This window comes from Haemaphysalis longicornis, unplaced genomic scaffold, assembly GCF_048455015.1.
Source record: "Haemaphysalis longicornis isolate Haplotype H1 unplaced genomic scaffold, Haemaphysalis longicornis Haplotype H1 scaffold_1, whole genome shotgun sequence".
NCBI classification, from domain to species: Eukaryota; Metazoa; Arthropoda; class Arachnida; order Ixodida; family Ixodidae; genus Haemaphysalis; species Haemaphysalis longicornis.
In genome coordinates, this window is record NW_027526203.1 from 142,459,856 (window position 1) to 142,477,398 (window position 17,543).

Below are 17,543 nucleotides of genomic sequence, written 5' to 3' on the forward strand. Positions count from 1 at the left end.
AAGCGCCGCAAGCGGGCCGACAACCGTGCATTCGCACTTTCACATTCTCCCCCTCGGGGAAATGCGGGGGAATTTTTTGTTTCTCACGTCGCACATTTGCTGCTTGGGTCTGCTGAAAATTGCCTGTCTCGCGACTTAGCTTCGATCGCAGTCTGCGCTGGGAATGAGTTAATGCATGGAATTTTTTTTTTCGGTAACTTATCCTAGAGGCTCACCTGGGAGTGCCTTTGCGCGTGCTGCGACCACTTGTAGGGAACAGCGCAACACACTTCCGCCACTGCGGTATCTTCATACACAAGGTACGTGACTTTGCCCAAAAAGATTTCGACTTTCCGGTGTCTTTTGACGTACACTCCCCATTCACGAGCATACCAACGGGCTTGACAGTTAACGAATGTTCAGACCTAGAAAGGGACGCAAATTTTCCCGAACTTACACCTCTTGATGTTCTGGGTATGCGGCGGCTCCTGTGGCTCTGCCTCGAGTGCATCTACTTCACGTTCGAGCGCTCTTTTTAAAGGCAAGTACACGGGACAGCGATAAGCGCTGCCGTATCGGTCAAGGCAGCAATCCTTACGATGGAGTGGCTTGAGCGATGCGGACTCAATTCGTTCGGTCCTGCGTTGAAAGCTTTTCTACCGTATGTAGAGGATTGCTTGGCCGTTATCGAGGAGGAGGCATTGACTGCATGCACAGCCCACCTGAACAGCAAGAATGAAGCAATCGTATTTAGCGTACAGGAAGAGCACTACGGCCAGCTGCATTCCTTGACTTCCTCACCAGGCGAGAAGGAAAACATGGTAAAAAGCGCACTAGACGGGGACAGAAGAAGAGACAGTGACACGGGACTAGCGCACGTCCCGTGTCACTATCTGTTCTTCTATCCCCGTCTAGTGCGTTTTTAGATGCAAAGCATCTCTTGCTCAGGGCTATGTCCGTCCGTCGGCGTCCGTCCGCACCTCTCCCCCTCTCCCCACCAGCTGTGCGATAACGCCGCTCTCCTCCTCTCCCTCTCTCCACGCCAGCTGTGCGATAGCCCGCGCGCTGCTCCTCCTCTTCTCCTACGCGCGCCGCTCCCTCAGTTGCTGCTTGTCCGATGAACTGAATGGACGCCAACAATTCTGTCAGCGAACTGGCGAAAGTGAAGCCGCTTCGAAACGCCAGTGTCGAGCAGCGGATCCCACACCGCGAGAAAGCGAAGCCGCTTCGGCACGCCAACGTCGCCAAGCCGATCGGGATGCGGTTCGCCAACGAGAAGCCGCTTCGAAATGCCAGCGTCGCCAAGCCGCTCGTCAACGGATCCGGATGCCGCTCGTCAACGCGACCGCGCCGCCGCGAAAGCTGCCGCGCGCGCGACGGGGGGGGGGGGGGGGGGGGGGGCGGAACTCCGGGATGCTTTGCATCACTACATAGTTTCCTTCGGGGGGATGGTGTAATTTTTTTACCATGTCGATATCGTATCACAAAGTAGCCCAATTTCTGCGTTCAGAAGGAAAACCTTGGCGTTCGGCGTATACATAAACAGCACCCATACGGGCCTCTACCTGCAGTTCAACTCTGTGAACCCTACCTTTCACAAGAGGTCTTCAACCGCCTCACTCTTCAGTCGTACGAACAGGGTTTGCAAGAAACGGGAAAACATCGCTGCCGACAACAGCACGTGCGTCGCGACCTCTCTGCTAGTAGTTACCCTTACTTGTTTGTACGGTCCGTGAAGCAGCACATAGCCCGCCCTCCACCGTCCGGCGACACGCCTCCCAAGAATCGTGCTCGGATACCGTATGTAGTACCTGGGATTATCGAGCACTTGGCACGTGTTCCACGCCCTTACATTGTACAGGCAGCGCGTGTGCCAACACAAAAGCTAAGGCACACCCTGCCGAACGTCAAGGACCTGCGGCCGAAATAAAAATTCCCTGGTCCCCCCCCCTCCCCCCCCCCTCCCCTTCCCTCCGCAGTCCCCTACGGAGACTGCGATCGAAGCTATACATATGGGCTCGACAGGCAATTTTCAGAAAGGACTCAAGCAGCGTATGTACGACGTACGACAGAAAATTTTATCACCTAACGCTGCGGCTGAACACGCAGAAGAAAGACGCCATAAAATAGACTGGATCAATGCGAAAATAATGGAAAAATAGAATACCTGGAGCTCACGGTTTTATCGTGAGTTCATGGCAATCCATACCACGGAGCGCACCCTTAATAGCAATGACGGCAACTTCCCACACGTGTACGCTCGTTGCCTACGTCCCATCTTGAAGGCAACATAACCGGATCCGTTTCACCCCTTCATTTCATTGTGAACAACCCGTAGGGAAGCTGTAATGTTGTTTTGATAAACTTTCATGGTCGGAGTCAGTTTTTAATTGCTGTCATACGTATGAGTTATCCAACTGGAAATTTTTGTCAAGTAATTTGCCTTATTTTCTGTTAAACCGAATCATTTACAGTTTTTATGCAATCAAAAATACACCCGACACGGGCCTGCACTGCCTGTACATAAAAAAGTCTACCGCACAGCGTTCCTTTTACACGACTGGCCTGTTCTAAGTCAAGTCCAATGAATGACAAATTTTCACCTTTACAATGATCGAGGAGGGGGGCAGTGCCTGCCGTGGTTTTGTGCTCCCGCCAAGTGACGTTGTGTGAGTGGTAGGTGGAGTGCATGTTGCCGTGGAGGAGAGAGGGATAGAGAACATCAATATACATGCGTGGCGGAAGGGGTGGGTACGTGTATCTTGAGGGAGGATAGGACGGCTCTTTCGGTATGAAGTAGGGCGAGGTGGTATGTTGGGCCTTCCGGTGGACATTTATAATTTTGGATGGTGTAATAAATGTACACGTGTGAAGTAGAGCAGCGGAAGCAGCACTTGGGGTTGCAGAAGCTTACAGCAGCATAATGTGTGTTGTATGGTCGCGGTAATGTGAGCGTTGAGAGGCCGACGACGAGGTACTCTTGGTAGCACGTGCGCCCAGGGTAAATAGGGAGGGCGTGTGTGTCCTTAAGTCGATGTGACTCACAATAGCCTCGTCCTCGCGCAGGGACATGCCGCACAAGTCGCGATATTTGGCCGGTGTGAGTCTCCAGTAGGTGGATGTTGTGCGGGTTAAGTCTGTTCTGTTGAACGTCCTCGTATTTTCAGCCGGTTTGCGAGGAGAATAGCAGAGCCCGACAAAGTAACTTGGAAGTGAGGAGTTAATTGCCTGGTGGATAGAAGGAGCCGTTATTTTTCGTAGAGGAGGATTGTCCTATTGCCGTTCCTCAAATTCGAGTTTGTTTTGTATATCAGCGTCGCTGCCTCGTGACACCCACACTGTATAATGCACTGTGTAGCGCAGATCATGAGCGCGCCTAGCGTCAGATCCTCCAGTTTCTGTGGGTACGGAAGGTCGAGGTAGTGCCTAGTCTGAGGCGGTGAAGCACCAGCGAGTACTTGTTCAGGGAGGCTTTCTTCGCCCTGAACGCCTCAATGAAGAGAGTCACCGTGTCGTAAAAGGCCCGAAGCTTTGCCAATATGCACAGAGCTATGCACAGGTTCCAAGGTGAGAAACGTTTCTGTGTTGTCAGCTTGGAAAAGATTGTTTCACGCGCACAGCTTCGTAGGAATTTTGACGGCACCGGCCTAATTATCGTCAATCAGTGTTATCATATCGATTAAGTTGTTCGCGGGATTCCTCAGATAGCATGACAAGTAGCTGCATTTATCGATGCATGGCAAAATAAAGCTCAAGTGCATTAGGCCCGTCATTTGGTTCCAGAAATCTTGCCTGTCGAGTCGGCCGCCCGAGAATTTTGGTACTTGGAACTTAGGCAGGGCGTAGAAACGGGTGTACTGAGGGATTCCACGTGGATGCGCAGGCATAAACTCTATGTGCGCCAACAAGGCCGAGTGCTGGGGCTTCCAAACGCACTGAGCTCGTTGCACAGCGCACACGCGTTCGAAGAGCGCATATCGCTGGCCGTATTCAATTGGGACCACGTTTGCGTCATAGTTGTTGGCAGACTCGCCCGAATAAGGCTGTGAAGCTCGTGCGTGTGAGCTGCTTCTCGAGGATAAGGTCGAGCACAGTATGGAGGTCGCGGTCGTTGCTGCGTGGTTCTGCAGAGGTTTCGACGGTTGAGGTGTTCCCGCAGGACTGCTGAACTCGGGACGTCTCCACGGCGAAGTTGATAGTACATAGTGTACGTCGGCGTACCCTGACCGCCAGGGGCGTCACAACAAACATTATGAAAAAAATTCAAAGCACCTTGCTTCTGGCTTCTGGGTGCCAAACAGCCAATTGCCTAAGTGGTTTTTGCGGATCAAAGCACGAAATGCGCTGCTCCGGCGTAATCCCGGTATAATACGTTGAAAGTACTTTCTATGATCATACTCCTGTGGTCTCTAGCTTTCTGTGCTTGCACAAGGGTACATTAAGCTGCAGGTTTTCTCCACCGTTAGACTCTGAGTCGGGCCTGCGTGCGGAAATCAGGGTGACTACATGCAGAGACGAACCCTTCCACAGCCGCATGACCACAGCTGCTTTTAAGCAGGTTCCAAAAATTTGGCCAGAGTTGGGACAAGGAATATATATGCATCCATTGGTAGAGAGTATCAGTAAATTTTTAATCTTATCTTAAGGCGCCCTTGTCATTATATATCAGGCTAGCACAGTAGTGGGTGCTACATAACGGTTGTCGTTACGGTCGTGCAGCAAACGAATGACCGCCCACCTAAATCTGTTTCACTTTATGGGTAGTTCGCCTCTACATAGTTGCAGCTTATTTCGTCAAAACGTTATTTAACTTGTACTTCATTGCAATTTATTTATGTGTTAAAATATTATACGGTAAGTGAGCGGCTGTAATTCACTATTTAGGAGTTATATAAAGCGATTGCAGCCCTCTATCTTTCGGTGCCATTGCGGCATTAAGCCTTTTAAGAATCCGCTAAATGATTAACGGAGTCTCTTCACTGACCCAGTAGAACGAATAGCTATGCATTTCAGAGTAATTCTGTGCATGCAAAGTGCCTATCCTTGGAAAGCCAGAAGTGCTTGTAATTTCGAAGTGTTTGCATAAATGCAGGAACATAAAGCACAAAATTGCTTAAAAATGTTAGTTGTACCATTTTATATAACTACAAAGCGTTATCCTATATCGGAAATACAGGAAACAAAGCAGCGAAATCTTGACGCCATTACATGGTTCAATCCGTGTGCATAAAACGATAGATAGATGAATACTAGGAAACAATCAAAAAGATTCACTTTTGTTTCTTTCCAGCTTACTTTTTGTTATATTTTTATACCTTTCATTTTAGCCTAACATTCTCTGAAAGTATGCGTTCTTGTTCTCTGCTTCACCCCTAACTACCACTAAACGCTAAAATGCGCCATTATGTGGGCATAGTGCATCATGCACAGATTCAATAGCATCTGTATATCCATTTACTGGAAAGGCGCTCTTTCAGGCCTCTAATTGTGGCCGTTTATAATAAAGAATGATACTCAACATTGAAAAGAGTAACGTAGTAATAACCGTGGAGATAATAATAATAAGAAGCCGTGGAGACAAAATGCAAGCTTGGGTAATTCGAAAGGCTGCCTCGTTAGAAACAGTGACACTGTTTCGCTCAAACAAATTCACTGAAATAAGCTACATAATTAGGAAAAAAGAGAATGGCCATGCGACCGACTAGCTCATTTCCCGCACTCGAACCTATGACGCATAATGGGCAGCTGTGCGAGTGGCTGCGGCCGGCAGAACAGAATGCGAATTAAACAGCGGTTATAAGCCTGCAGAAAAGAGCTGTTTGCGCTTAAATTTAATGTTTATTCTTTTTATTGCAGTAGTAATTACGGGGTAAACAATGGAAGTTACGAACGCACGCGTCAAGATACAAGCAGTGGTGCGAACTGCGCGCACTTTCCGGTTATAGCTGCACAGCCTTCTGGCGCGATGAACAAACGGCATTGTCTTCTGTGGCTCTGCTTGTCGAGCACACCCAGTGTTATATGAAACGAGTACTATCAACCGTAACAAAGAGTATCCAGGCGCAAATCCGGTAAAAAGCAAATCAAGGGTGGACAGCGGTATACAGCGGTATGGTAACGCCATCTCGAGTACTTAGAGCAAACAAAGCGCTCCGTCATTCGCGGATGCAATTGTCCGCATACTTACGTTAGCTTCAGTATTTGATCTGAATACGTCATCGCAGACGTCACGACACACTCGATTCAGCGAAGGAATCGAAATTATGGCTTAAATTGCTTAATATTTCAGCGAATAACGCATCGTTTGCTACCGGACAAGCGATGGGGGCATTACAAAACACCAAATCTTTCGAATAAAACAAACTTGTGTTTCGTCTGCATTGCCCCTTTAAAGCAGGAGTAAAAACTTGTGACTAAAATAGTTTTGTTCGCCAGTTCACGGCAACCGGGGTCCACTGTTTTGGCTTCATACCTTGGTAAAGATGGCGCCTACAGCCAAAGACTTCAGTCGTGAGGACATGACATATGAATAGACGGCCTCGACGCATCCGAGGAAGTACTCAAATGAACAGCTGGCCACAAACAACACCGTCAGCATAGATGCCTCTGTAGCACTTTTCGCTTGCAGTAGTTTCCTATAAGAATGGGAAACGTCGTTGTAAGGTCTCTGGGGCCCAATTACGCTGTTTTTTTTTGTCTGCCAACAATAAATGACTGATAATTCTGATGAAATATACGTACTCTAACATCAGAATACCACCCTCCCCCAAGGAAGCTTAGTGTTATAAAACTGATTTACGAACTTCCGTGAAGTCTAACAGGCATGAAGCTTCAGTACCCCACTGAGAGCGAGATTTAAGCCCTCCCCACTTTAAACGCACCCTTTGCATCTTTGTTGTTATCCTTTGAAATGTTCGGGGCCTGAAAAAAGACAGCCCTGAATCCTCTTTTGAACCATTGTAAAACACAGTACACACAAACAGCAATCTGTGTGCTTTCTGGTAAGGTAATCACTTGTCAAAGGCGCGACTGTACCCAGTGTATATGTTTTGCTAATGTCAGGGTTCACTAAAAATGCTGTTGGAAGAAGGTCGGAAGCCAAAAAACTGACACCGGCAGAGTAGCTCACATAAAGGAATAACAACGAATGTAGTGCGGAAAGTTAAGAAGTCAGTTAACTGAAGTAACCACTAGCATCACCTCTTCACCCAATCCTCAACATCTTTTGAAGTGTGTTTTTCCCACTAAGTTATGAGTACTGCAGGCTACAATGTAGGTCCAGACAGGAGGAAAAAAACAACAAAAACGACTAAGCAAATCGAGACTAGCACCGTCAGAGACAGCGCAGGAAGCACATCAAATACATTAGAATACATCAAAGTACATCACACAATGATGAAAAAGACCGCAAGGAGCTTCATCAGCAGACTCTAATTCTAAGCAAACAGGAAGAAACAGTCTATTTCTTGTAAGAGATTACCAGATTCAAAAGCACCTGGTGGCAGTAACTTCCGCTCTGAAACAGTGGGTGAGAAAATGCTGCATTTAAAAGCAGTTCTACGAGTGAAAATTGGTGTTATAACGCAATTATGACTGTGTTTTGTGATCCTGGTAGTCAAGGGTTTCAGAAGTTTTGGAAGAGCTATTTTCAACTTCCCAGTTATACAGTCATGTAAGAATGATAGTCGACTACTTTTCCTGTGAACTTCTACAGTAGGAATGTTATGAAGTTTCATCAATGGCGTCGGAGGATCACACCTCTTGAATTTAGAAAATTTATCTTACAGCCTTTCTCTGAATATTTTCTAGGTGTTGGGAATCTTTTTTATTGAAAACGTCCCGCACAACTGCGGCATATTCAGGTTTTGACCGTGTAAATACATTATATGCAAGCAGCTTTGTTAGTATTGGGCCTTTTTTCAATATTCGTTTTAGTAACCAAATCCTTTGTAGCACAGATTTTGAGATGTATGATATGTGCTCAGACAAGGTGAATTTATTTCTAAAGGTGACACAAATATTTCAATTTACTGTCTCATAAAACCCGGTTTTTATGCAGTAAGTGGGCCTGAATACCGGGTTATTTCTTTCTTGCAACACGAAGATGCATCGTTTTATCCTAATTTAGAACCATGCCCCTGTGCTCACAACACTCATTAATACCATCTAGCGATTTCTTTAGTGCAGTATGGCTATCTTCCAACAATATTCCTTATAAAATATACAATCGTCAGGAAACAACTTAAGGGTTACATCTTCAGGCACCACAACAACCAGGCCATTTGCGTAGATCAAAAACAGTAATCGTCCCAGCACACCTCTCGGAGTTACCCTGGAAGTTAGAGAAAGCACTTTCCATGTGAGGTTTTTTATTTCTACAAGCTGCTTCCCATTTCTACGTATCCACCGAGTAATAGGCAAATACAAGTCCAAGCAGTCAAGCTTGTAAACTACTTTCGCGTGAGTAACTTCATGGAATGCCTTGCTAAAATCCAGACATGACATGTCCTCCTGTCCAGACCACGACCGGCTTTATAGGTAGCGAACTGCCGTGAATGCGCGCCCTACTTGTGTAGCCAAAGGCGAAGATGGCCAGAGACTGCTCGAAAACGAGTGGATATCGTGTTTCACGGCTTTGCGTTACCAGAGTTGACACCCCTCTTTTCCGGAAGGCGCCGTTAAGTCGGGTGCACAATGGTTGCAAGCAACTGCGACTTGTGAATCGAGCACTCTACAGTGCGCACAGGGCTGGGCGAGCACAGGCCGCGGAGAAACTCCCCGCGGCGTTTTATGAGCCCACGAACGGGGCTGCACGCCGCTAATCAGAAGACGCGCCTTGACCGGAGTTTTCCGGGCTTCCGAGAAAGTGCAAAGGTTTCCGGGCGTTGTGTGGTGTTTGCGGATATTTGCTTTCCCGTTCGTCTTCGTGTCAAACACTTTTATTTCGTTGCAGATGTGGCGAAAAAGGCGCAGCCATGCGTCTTATTCTGCGTTCGGGCTCCAAAATGCGCCCACGTGCGTTTAGGGGCGGGTCGCAGCGTTATTTATGGCCTAAGAGAGAGCGACATCGCGCTAGGAAAAGACTGCACATGGACGTCGAAACTGTGTATTTCCAGACATCAAACGCCCCATATCTAGACACAAAACTAAGCGCCTATCCTCCGACGCGCAACCTGTTGAAAGCACTGTGAAAGGTAGCGCCGCCCCAAGTCAATCATGATAGACCGCACTACATAATTGTGCTCCTAAGCACCTGTTGCCTCCGTAAATTTGACAGGTGTCTTTTTGACCGGTTGTTTTTTGGAAGATCTGCAAACGACGAAGGTTTCTGCGGTGGAACTCTAACGGGCCACAATGTCGTTGTCCAAGCAGTCTACAAAACGCAAAGTGGAAGACGAGAAGAGGTGCTTTCAGGAGCGATGGGAACTTTCCTATTTCTTCACGGAATCAAGAGACAAGGTGTTGTGCTTAGTCTGCCACCAGACTGTGGCTGTGCCGAACGAGTACAATGTTCGACGCCACTTCATGTCTTGCCATCCCGAGAAGTATGGTGCTCTTACTGGCAACGTTCGCGAGCACACCGTAACTGAACTGAAGGCGGCGTTGGGAAAGCAGCAAAACCTGCTCAAAAAGGCGGCCAAAGCAAGCGACGAAACGGTAAGGGCAAGCTTCGTCATTTCTGAGCTTATCGCCAAATCATCCATGCCCTTCACTGAAGGTCAGTTCGTGAAGCAGTGCCTGCTCGGAGTCGCTGATGCTACCTGTCCCAGCATGAAAAAGACATTCTAAAAATAAGCCTCTCTCCAAACACAGTCGCCCAGAGAATTAACGAGATCAGTGGAGACATTGACAAAAGGATTAATCAACCGATGCCACGAGTTTGAAGCATTCTCTATTGCAGTTGATGAAAGCACTGACATTACAGACAACAATGTGCTATTTTTGTAAGGGGTGTCGACAAAAACCTGAACGTCACTGAGGAACTCCTGGACTTAATCCCAATGAAAGGCACGACCACAGGGGCGGATATTCTTTCTGTTCTCGAAAGAGTGGTCGAACACACTGGAGTACCGTGGGAAAAGTTGGTTTGTTTGGCTACAACGGTGCGCCTTCAATGGTGGGATGCAAGAGCGGGCTTGTTGGCCGATTGCGGACGAAACTCGCTGCACTCGGAATCACCAATCAATTTGCCGCGGTTCAGTGCATTTTGCACCAAGAAGCGCTGTGCGGCATGTCTCTGCAAATAAAAAGCGTCATGAAAATTGTGCTCAGCGCAGTAAACTTCATCAGTTCAAGAGCTCTTAACCACCGCCAATTTGTATCTCTTTTAGAAGCGGTTGGCAGCGAATATGGTGAACTTTGGTACCATACAGAGTTGCGATGGCTGAGTCGTGGAAGAGTTCTCAAACGATTTTTTGATCTCCGAGACGAAATTGACGCCTTCATGAAGAGAAGAACCGGGCCATTGTTGAGCTGTCAGACGAAACGTGGCTTCTCTCCCTTGCGTTCCTCACTGATATCACTAATCATTTGAACTGCCTCAACGTTAACCTTCAGGGAAAAAACAAACTGATCACAAAAATGCGTGACGACATTCAGGCCTTTCAATTCAAATTGCAGCTTTGGGAGAGACAGATGAGAATTCAGAAGTCTGATCATTTTCTACCCCTGAAGTCGCTGGAGAACGTGGGTAAACAATCATGTGATAACTTCGCTGACCTCCTCTATGATTTCCAAAGAGAATTCGAGGGACGCTTCCAAGACATCACTAGCCTCGCCGATGAATTCCGAATTTTTTCGTTGCCGTTTTGGGTGCGGGTGGATGACGCCGCGCCCGGGCTACAGATGGCACTTCTTGAGCTGCAGGCTAACACCCCGTTGAAGCAGACATTTCAGGACGTGGCTGTACCAGACTTCTACGGGTTTCTTGACGACGCAAGTTTCCCGGCGCTACGTAAACAGGCTGCCAGGATCATTGCCATGTTCGGAAGCACCTACTTGTGCGAACACCTGTTTTTCTTGCCGAAAGTGAACAAGTCAGCTCTCCGGTCGAGGATGACTGAGGAGCACCTGCGATCGACCATGAGGATCGTTTCCCCGCAAGAAGTTCTTGCGGACATTTCTTGTCTAGTCGCAGCCAAGCTTTGCCAGCCATCAAGCCAGCATGTTTAGAACAATAGCAGCTGTGTTGTTCTTCTCAAGGAATATAGTTTTGTGACTTTCCTAAATGATACTCGCAATATTTTCTCGTCTATTACTATTAATAACGCTTTATTCTAATAAGATACACAGACACAACTGCCTTCAAGCCTTTTTTTTTGCGATGCACCCAATGCGGTCACCATGTGTTCAAGCATAACTGTGGAACAAATATTTTATATTTCAGAATCGGCGTCCCCATTTTAGTCATCCTGTAGATCGGTATCGATATGTGTCTCAAATTCTGACGCCAATTCTATTCAGGAATGACCAAGCGTATGTACAACATGTGGGAAAGACGGGAAGACCTACTTGTTTCTTTCAAATGGCAGCGTTATCTCACATTTTGTTTACACCCTTCGTTTCAACCTTCTTGACTATCCCGGCCCTTGCGGGACTGAAATTTGTGACTACGGCCCGCTAACTCATGTGAGTTTGAGACCCCTGATTTAGATAGAGAAACTGGCAGGGAAAACAAGAAGAGGGCAGACGCAGAGGCGCAGAGGAGCAATAAAGCTTTTGAAACGCGCATACAGTCCGCGTGTTCTAAAAGTAGGGAGACAGAGAATTTCGCTGAGAGTTGCAAAAATGCCAAGCTTGTCTTTCACGTCGTAGGCCAGAGTAAGGACAGCCGGCAACTTCTGCAACCTTACGTAAGCGAGCTTGTAGTAAACAGTAAACCGTGTCAAGTACTGCGCTAATCCGAGGCGCAAGTAGACATGTTAGACTTGTCATACATCGAGCCGGATCAGTTTGACGAGACAGTGTTTGGGTGAAACAGGACGTAGCAGAACGGAGCGTGCTCCCATCGTTTGCTAGAGTGAGCATCGGAGGTCCGTTTGGTGAACTGGTCACCCGGGAGCCCGTTTCGACACGACTTATGTCCCAATTTCCGTACCTGTTCTCGAACAGGTCCGATCAGCTATTGCGTCAAAGGACCTCGTTTTTGAAGAGTTTGTAAAAACACCCGCTCAAGATCGTGCAGTGGAATTGTTGTAAATCGGCTTGCTTTGTTATCTCCCGCCGCCTGAGCCAGGCGTGTGACGTATCAATAACTCAGCGTCATGTCTTTCCTCGCCCTTTCTTCCTTCCCAACTCCCTCTCCCTTGCTATGCTTTAAATACTGTGTTCACGGACGAATAAATGGTTCAGTCACGGGGCGGCCTCTCTAGCATCCACCGTGGTCCCGCGTAATTCCCAACAACAGCGCCAAATCCTCCCCTAGTGGTACGTGGCGTCTGAAAAACGTTGCACTTGTCGTCATGGCAACGAGTGGCGAGGGGAGAAAGGAGGTTGGTGACGTTGCGGACGCTACTGACGTCATTTTTCCCGCGGCAGCCAGGCTGGGCCTCCGCGCGCCGGCCCCTGAAACCGACGCTCGCCCAACTTTCGCGCCTGCCGCCGGTCGCTGCCTCATGGGCCGCTCGGCAATGGCACCAGGCGCGAAAGTTGGACGAGCGGCGGCGATGACTCGAAATGGCCGCCGCCCATCGTTTGTTATGTGTGCAGTAACGTGTTTAATAATTGAACGAAGAAAACATGTAGGTAGTAGTATGTTTCCTGCTGTCGAATTGTTGTCTTTGTGGCGATATTAATTGGAGTGTTACACAAACATTCTTTTGCTTTGCGTTTATTCAAAATTCACATGAGGACGTCTTTGATTCGAAGTCATGAAAACACATGTACTACACTCATATAGTGCACATATATTTTGTGTACACAGTATTGGACTAAGCAAAAATATGACATATGCAAATTTAGGCATACAATATTGTACAATAGGGAAAAAAACGTGCTACATACACATTTACAATAACATGGTTACGCGGGCTAGTTGGTATTCTGAATTCATGGCTGTAACTTTTGAGCAACTTTAGACGGAGACAGATGCAGGTCTTCGTGTCCCTTTTTGTATCTGTGTCCGTCTAAAGTTGCGCAAAAGTTACAGCCATGAATACACATTTAGGTACACAATACTTGATTACGAAAGAAGAACTTCGAAAGTTCTAGACCGTACACAGATTTTTTTTTTCGCGCACACCTCGGCGGGAGAAGAAAAGAACTTGAAAGTTCCACTCAATGTATACTTATTCCTTGGGGTCACCTGGAGACAGGAATGTTCCTTAGACATTAAAAAAATTCATTTCAGTTCAGAGACACAATAATTGGGAACCTATAAGTTAAAAGAAAGCACGCACACGTATGATTCAAGCCCTGCCTTTCGGGCGAGATAACGAAAACTGTGAAAGAAAGCGTTGAGCCGCCCATTAACCTGCATACACTTCCGAAAAATCATGTCCACACCAACAAAATGCAGCCATAAAAACTGTTGCAACACAATGACCGCGCTGTAGACACTCATTGCTGAAATATATCTACGTACAAAAACAATGCGCAACCATGTGCACGTCGTAGAACATATAACAGAAATCGAACGCACCCGTCTTTTCTTTTAATGGCGCGTGAATTAACAGTCTGCTTACCGGGGGTGGGTGGGAAGGCGGGGGGGAGGGGGGAAGAAGACACCCAGAAAAAAAAGCTTTCTTGTATTGTAAGCTGCAGATATCGGCCAAGTTGTTGCAAGCTACCCCGTAGCTCGTGTCTGGGCAGTGCCTCTTATCTCATCCTGTCCGATACTGCATGAACATTCTAACTTCAGAACTATGGAACACCAAACCCACTCGCGATAAGATGACAAAACGCGGGCGCGCAGTTTAGATTGAAGAGCAAAACCGGCAATGCTACATGGGTTTATTTATTTATTTTTTTAATGAGCGAAACGCTTGCAATGGCGGCTGCAGACAACGCTTATATTTCGGTTTGGCCTTCCACTGCTTCATGTGAAAGTCGACTTGCATTGAACACCGCGGTGTTACGTCAGATTTTTCGGAGCACTGAAGCAACGCTTGGCAGTAGTTTCGCCGCAAATATACGTTTTGGAGCAAGACGGCGCAGGAAAAAAATGCTTAGGGCGCAGCACCTCCACGCCACCAATCGCTGTGGTAGTAGGTACGCCGTGAAAGGCAAGAAGCGCGTACAGTTGAGCTTGCCTTCTTTGTGAGCAAGTGCGTCGTGGTGATATTGGAAGGATTGAGGAGAGTCACCGGAAGAAACGTCCAATGAAGTCGCAAACCGTCCTCGACTTGGGGCCCAAACCTAGACTGATACCTCCTGCACGAAACAACAAAAAAATACCTTGATAAGTATACTGAATCAACGTTCCAGCAGTTACTAAGGCAATCAAAAAACGGCAATTCCACCACAAATTGATCTTGCGAGCAAGAGTGTGCGTGCCAAAGACGCGTCTTCTACTAAAACTTCGCGTACCTGCACAGTTGGGATATATTTGCAGATTAGTTTCCACTCCAAGACGAGTGACATGTCTCATTAACATGCGCGAATTATTTAAAAAAAAAGAGTGCAGTCGGTCGGCTTTTAAGGAATTCACTATAACTTGTACAAAGCTAATTTGCTTACCTGTCGTCTTTGGAGAAGGCGAGAAACTTGGCCGAACTGTACCGGCCTGTGTTGCTGCACCACAGAGCTGCGCAGGAGTGATAACGCTCCTTCCTCCGCTGCCACTGCCATAGAATACATTCGAATATATTTTATAATGCAGCAAAACTTTCAGCCCGTGGAGGCGTTTAGGCAACCCGCGCAACCCTTCGCACGCCGGATCGCTCACGCACGCACCGAACTGGCCCGCCGTGCGCGCCGACAGAAAGAAAAAAAAATATTGGCGCCGGTGAGCTGTTGCGCATGCGTGAGGAGGTGCGGAAGCGGTGACGGTGTGGAAAGAAAGAAATGCCGAGGGAAAGGGAAGGGCCACGCCGCAGCACCGTGCCGCTAGGATCGCCACAATTCCGGAAACCGAAACTAGCCAAAGTCGCCGACCAGTGGTTCAGTCCCCAGCGCTGTCTCGTCTCTCGTCCACGCACCGTGTGTACGCCGGCTATGTAACAGGAATCGGCCGCCGCCGGCTCACAGATAGCGGTCGCCGAGGTAGCGAAGGGTGTTGCCATTTTGTAACGGAACGGGATGACTAAAAGCAATGATGACGCATTAGCTCAGGCTCCCGAGAGAGGGCAGCACGACTCCACTGAGCATAACACCAAAACACTGTCGGCCTCGGTCTCAGCAGCCTCAGTAGAGGCTGGGTAGGCTTCTGATTCACGTAAGGGCTTCGAAGCGTCTAACGGCTCCAATGGGGTCATTTCCAAAAGGGGATTGGGGCAGTCCAAAGCGACGATGTTGCTACAGAGCACGACGTGCCCGTTTCACTCCCAGTTGATGCTCCCGACGACGGACCACGGTCGGCTCAGCTTGTAGGGATTCCGGCGTATAGTGTGGCTGAGCTGAATTTGGAAAGCGAGCGGCTGGTTCCTAGAAGAGAGAACGATAGCGCCTCTCGGTGTTTGCTTACCGAGGGTGTTGGTAGAAATGCGAGTGGCGACAAGAGAGCAACAGCGTTCGAGCACACATGCAGCGAGAGTTCCAGTGCGGGCGAGTCGAGTGCCAGTGCCGTAAGCTCGCGTGGCGCGGTGCCTCCGCGAAACTTGCCTCCAGAACGAATGCGGGTGCCTTGATCGAGCGGTGGAAAGTTGAAAGACGGGGGTGAAAAGACGGAGCGGTGGAAAGACGGGGACACCTAAAGGGCAATTCGAAAAAAGTTGCACATAACATGCACGTTTTCCTCTTAAGATGTACGAGGCCATAGCGTTACTGAAACACCCAGTGGGCGTTTTGGAACGGTATTGCTGTATTTATTATCTATGCTTCACGAGAACTGAAGGTCCGGAAAGAGGGAAAGACTAGCAGCAAGGGTTTTTAATCGCCTGGCCTAGGTGAGACAGAGACTCTGCGGTGCTTCGCTCAATATGTGAGAGTGGAAGGTATCGGCTGAGGGGTGTTGGTCAATTTCAGTGAAAAGGCGACAGTGTGAGGGTTTCTAAGTTATTATTCTCTAATGCCTTTGCCGGGCTGAATGTTTTTGCCTTTTTGCTAGGAGAGACAGAGATAGTGAAGATCTTTGTTCAGGAACACTTAATTAGGGTAAGAAAGGCGGTACAGAGATGGTAGGGATCTCAAGGTTGGAACTTGAAATCTAGGGTTCCAAATGCAGCCCCTCCTTTTTTTCACCTCCCAATCAGCTCACGTTGAACTTGACGGAAGAAGCTCGTCAAAGCTTCCTACCATGTCTCAACAGAACTGGAACACGTTATGTTTTAGTTCTCCAACAAGCATATCTTCGTCATAGCTAGATTGTCTGGAAGAGAGTGAACGTTTCCCCAAATTCAGCACAGTTTTAGTTTATTGTCTGATGCTATAATCAAACATCTTCCCCACGTAGAAGTGTAGATACGTGTGTTGGTGTATCCACCCCGGAGTTTAACATTTCTTCGGTACAGTGATCCCTTTTGGCACGGGAAGCATCATGTTTCTCGGCGTAGGATGAGGAGACATTTTGACGTTTTTCAGGAAGGGTAGCGTGGTAGTCGCAGCCGCAAGGACCCTTTATGGGGGTTCGCGCGGCTCTTGGGCGGTGCCTCCTTCGCTTCCAGACCCTTGTGTCCGGGTGTCCAGGGGACGTTAACTTTCTTCATGCTGGATGACAGTATACCACTGAAGCGTTTAGGTGTTATGCCTGCAGCCAACAGCCCAATGCCTTTGAGAGTGTGTAATGATGTTTACCCTTCTGTTCGACATTACCCGTAGTTGGATTGCCAAGAGGGTGGCTCTAAGTTCCGCTTCTTCGATCATGCAGGTAGGCGGGTTATCCAGTGACAAAGATTGTCACAGTCAACAACAACGACAATTGCGGCCTCGTACTTCTGTAAATACCGCAGTCGATGTATGCAGTGTTCTCATGATTTCATAGATTTCCTCGAATGAAATTCATCTTCCCATTTCGCCTGTCTTTGTGTAGGAATGTTTCCATGTGTTTGCTGGGCGACAGTTTTTATGCAGAGTCGCTCGATCGGTGACCTGTTCACTATGGCGTCTAGTCGTACCTTTTCCGGGGTGCCTCTCTTCCAGACAATGGCCCGTTCCCATTTTATTTTCCCAACCTGTCCCTTTGTGCTAGGTGAGAAGTTCCGTTGATCGTAAAACAATTTACGAATGCCACATTTATGACCCTTTTTCACCATTCTCAGTATTATCATCACCAACAGCAACATCACCAACAGCCTCTTTAGGTCCACTGCAGGATAAAGGCTTCTCGCATTGACTTTCGCCCGGTGTTGTCCTATGCTGCCCGTGTCCATTCTTTGCCCCACGAACTTTTTTATTTATTCCTTCCGTGGAGTTAATTACCTTCCCGTGCTTCCAGCCCCGCCTCTGCGTATTTGTTTTGTTACCCTGCA

At 47.9% G+C, this 17,543-nt stretch overlaps 1 protein-coding gene across 1 annotated transcript in view; it reads right to left on the reverse strand.

Moving 5' to 3' along the window:
- LOC144154934 (uncharacterized) overlaps window positions 1-17,543 on the reverse strand; it is a 118,433-nt gene that overhangs the window by 21,251 nt on the left and 79,639 nt on the right. The window contains exon 9 of the mRNA XM_077686070.1: window positions 6,452-6,614. Within this exon, the coding sequence (XP_077542196.1) occupies window positions 6,452-6,614 (163 nt within the window). The remainder of the gene's footprint in view (window positions 1-6,451; window positions 6,615-17,543) is intronic.